At 38.3% G+C, this 3,781-nt stretch overlaps 1 protein-coding gene across 2 annotated transcripts in view; it reads right to left on the bottom strand.

Annotated features, from left to right (window-relative positions):
* LOC106807255 (nucleolar protein 14-like) overlaps positions 1-3,781 on the bottom strand; it is a 28,678-nt gene that overhangs the window by 20,106 nt on the left and 4,791 nt on the right. For both annotated transcript variants that reach the window (XM_014809548.1, XM_014809550.1), the window contains exons 2-4: positions 2,268-2,483; positions 1,946-2,080; positions 1,496-1,634 (exon numbers count right to left, since the gene is read on the bottom strand). In XM_014809548.1, the coding sequence (XP_014665034.1) occupies positions 1,496-1,634; positions 1,946-2,080; positions 2,268-2,459 (466 nt within the window). In that variant the 5' untranslated portion in view covers positions 2,460-2,483. The remainder of the gene's footprint in view (positions 1-1,495; positions 1,635-1,945; positions 2,081-2,267; positions 2,484-3,781) is intronic.

Here is a 3,781-nt window from a genome sequence, read left to right as displayed (position 1 = left end):
TTAGATGCTATCTCCAAAACCGCCGCCGCCGTGGCATCTGGCTGCGTACGTGGCGTCTGGCTGCGTACGTGGCAAGTTTTTACCAACCTCCTGACCCCGCGCTGCCCGTGGCGACGGCACGTCGTGCGAACACGTGGTGGCGTGGCGGTGCCAGTTTTTACACGTAGCTAATCGTACGTACACGGAAGTGCGCGGCTTAACCGCTCTCGGCGGTCGGGGAACAACGCATCTTTTGCGCAACGCCATCTTGTACCCGGTCTCTCTGGATACTTATTTTCAGATCTAGTTGTCCTGTCGGGCAACAAGAAGCAATTTTTACTTGTCCAAAATATACTTGCAATCTATGAGGCATTAAAATGGATAGACCTCGCAACAAAAGGCCTAGTATATAGACCTACTGTGAGCATACTTGCAGTGTGCAAACATCACGAAATGTTCTCATTGAGCCAGAAATGTGCTCCGAAGTTGACTATTTTGAAAACTTAGGTCAGACACAAGTTATTTGTACGAAGTGCCAGATAATGCAAAATAGTATCCAAAATAGCGCAAATAGTTCCTGGACTGAAAACACTATATTTATTTCCTGGTTGCATGAGTAATATAGATAACAGGGTGAAAAACTGATAATTGGAGGCACTGGTCCAGTAGGGCCAGTGCCTCTGAGGAAGCACTGGTCCAGGATTTCTGTCGTAGCAAAGTGAATGACTCAGATGTGGGGACGTTTTTATAGGGGGGGGGGGCTGCAATTTGGGGATGTGCATTCTAAGGTATTCTTAATAATAAATGGAATACGATATCAGTGCTCGAAATAAGAAAAAAAATGTGGTTGTCCTGCGGACAACCCCGGCATCAAATCGGGTTGTCCGCAACAATTTCTGGTTGTCCCAAAAAATATCCCAAAATCTCCTATTTTCAATCACATAATAATATGATCAGAAAACACCCAAAAACAGTGGCGTAGCCAGGATTTTTTAAACAAGGGGAACCAAAAACAGCGAACTGCGCAAAATAGTGGATGACTTAATATTTTTCTGGCTCCTCCGCCTCCTTCTCCACACCCTACGGCTCGGCTCCTCTACCTCTCAGCTCTGCAATCCATGCGAAAAGGCGACATTTTTGTTCATTGTTCTCTTCATTTTTGTCAAGGTCTCCACCACCAAAATGTGCCTCAGCGGTGAACTTTCCTATGATAGGCACATAACATATCCCCTACACTATATTGTGCTTACCTAGATGTATATATATTATTCAGATAACTGTACATATAGATAATTTATATTATGCATTATCCTTACCATTTTAATTGAATAACGGTGTCATGTGAGCTCATTATTACCCACTTTAACTGTAAATGTGGACAATAAATAGAAATCAAGTTAGAGACATTGTTACCAATTTTTACCATCTGTCTGAAACTAGACTTGTTATGACTGGTCTTAAAGGTTAAACTGGTCTTGAAATACAATGGTTTTGTATAAAGTTAGTTTCTACAAACCTGCTAGCCAACCATCTTCACTTCCATCATCACTGTTGTTCTGCTCCTCAAATTTCTCTATTCCGGCTAGTGATTGTCCATAGTGAGTCAACTCTTCTTCTTCATTCAAGTTAAAAATAGCAGATTTCTCATGTGTTCTCTGTTAAAAATTACATGTTAACTATCAGTATATATACAGGAGTATATACCTATAAATGTCTGATAATACTAAACAAAAAACTATTGTATCAAACAATTGTTTTTTTTTCATGCCGGTACACCGTTACTTTGTACAGGATATCACATGCGTCTGTACTCAAATATATCAACATCCAGTGCCACAACCTGGCACTCAGAACCCATGACTACAATTTTTCAGATTTCATCAAAATATATACAGGTGTTCCTATTCTTAGAAAAATACTATCCATGCAATTACCATAAGTTAAAATAGAAATTGATATAGATCACCTTTCTTTCCAATGCAAACCTCTGCACCATTTTCTCCTCTTCTGTCATAGTTGAATCATATTCGCCGATTCGCTTATCAATAATTGTGTTTGACTTTCCAAATTTTTTATATTCTTGCAGCAAAGTTTCCTTCCTCTGATGGTAAAAAAACAAATACACTAGAAACTCTGCCAGAATTTCTTTTTTTAAAGGTGAGGAATGTCAAGAGGATTATTTGAACGATAATAATTCTGGGTTTTTATTACAAGTTTGCTTCACAATTTACAAACTTGTGCTCATTATATATCTGGCAAGCACACATTAGGCAATGAAATACACATACCTTCTTAAGCGCCTTTTGTCTCGATATACCTGGAAGTCCAGTATCACTTTTGCTTATTTTTCCAAGAACATTATGCTTCTGCCTATTAAAATGAACTTCAAATGGATTTACTTTGCCTTTGCGTGCACTTTTCGAGCTGTTAACCTTGTCAGAGAGCCCGAATTTCTTTTTTGCTTTTTTATTTTTGGCCATCCTTGAAACTTTGAAATCTGAATTCTGCAATATAAATTGTAAACAAATATTTAGATTTTCTAGTTCTGTTCTACCTCTGATCTTTTTAGTTCTACTTCTAGTTTTTACACAAATACTATGAAACAATGATATACCAATGAACTGTTAAAGTTGGGTACCCCACTTTCATAAAACACATTCTCCATGCTCTTTTATTTTTAACTCAATGTATAAAAGGTGACCCCAACTTATTACTGGTACAGGCTAAGTCACTCTAAATGTTGTATATCAATACAGTAATATCAGAAGGCATGCCATTCATTGGCAGATGGGGAGCGTGTGGGGAAGCACAAAAGATTATGTGCCAGAAAAAGAATTTCTTAGCAACAACAAATAGACCGCGGGCCAATCCTTTTTAACCACTATAAAGAGCTTGTAGGCCCAAAAACCTATTAGCCACCACAAACAGTTTGTCGGCACAAAGTATTTTAGTTAGCCATCACAAACAGATTGTGGGCCCAAATTTTCTCAGTCATCACAGATTGTGGGGCAAAAAATTCTTAGCCACCACAAACAGATTACGCGCTCATAAACTTTTTAGCCACCACAACCATATATTGTAGGCACAAAAATTTCTTACCCACCGCAAACAGACCGTTGGGCAAATGTTTTCAACAGCACAGATTGTGGGGCCAACAATTCGTAGCCACCACAAACAGATTTTGGTCTGTATCACTTCTGTGTCGCTCAGACAAGTATTACATACGAACGGCTTGTATTACACTGCAACACAACTTAAGTTTATTCTGCTTTCCACTCGAGAGAGATGATATACATCCCAACACCACACGGTTACAGAGAGCGAGCTTGTGTTTGAGCTCAACTATACAACAAAGTAGGTGGCAGCACAATACTGAATCACATGCATATTGTTACAAGGGCCAAAAAAATTCAAAATTCAAAAAGTCAAATTCTTAAGCAGGAAAACTAAATTGTTGACCAATGAGATCTGCCTATAGCGACTTGACAATGTAATGAGCTTCTAGTTTACTTTTACTCATACATATGGGACAGCACTCAGTGTCATCACTTGAGCCTATATAAAATTCCTAAACTGTTTGACTAAAATTCCTTGAAATAATATTTATCCCATATCTTCACTATCTGCAGAACATACTGACTACTAAGTGGCTCATGTCAAGAAAATTTAATACCAACACATCATTCTTTTTCCAAGCTGTTAGTGAAGTGACAATATTGAACATTTTACAACAAATGAACTCAAAAGTCTTCTGGTCCTTCAGAAATACCAATATCAGTGCTAATGATGAGTAAAAATTTCA

The sequence above is a fragment of the Priapulus caudatus genome, unplaced genomic scaffold, assembly GCF_000485595.1.
Source record: "Priapulus caudatus unplaced genomic scaffold, Priapulus_caudatus-5.0.1 Scaffold203, whole genome shotgun sequence".
Classification (NCBI taxonomy): Eukaryota; Metazoa; Priapulida; class Priapulimorpha; order Priapulimorphida; family Priapulidae; genus Priapulus; species Priapulus caudatus.
The sequence above is the reverse complement of the archived record's forward strand: the minus strand, read 5'-3'. Positions and strand labels throughout refer to the sequence as shown.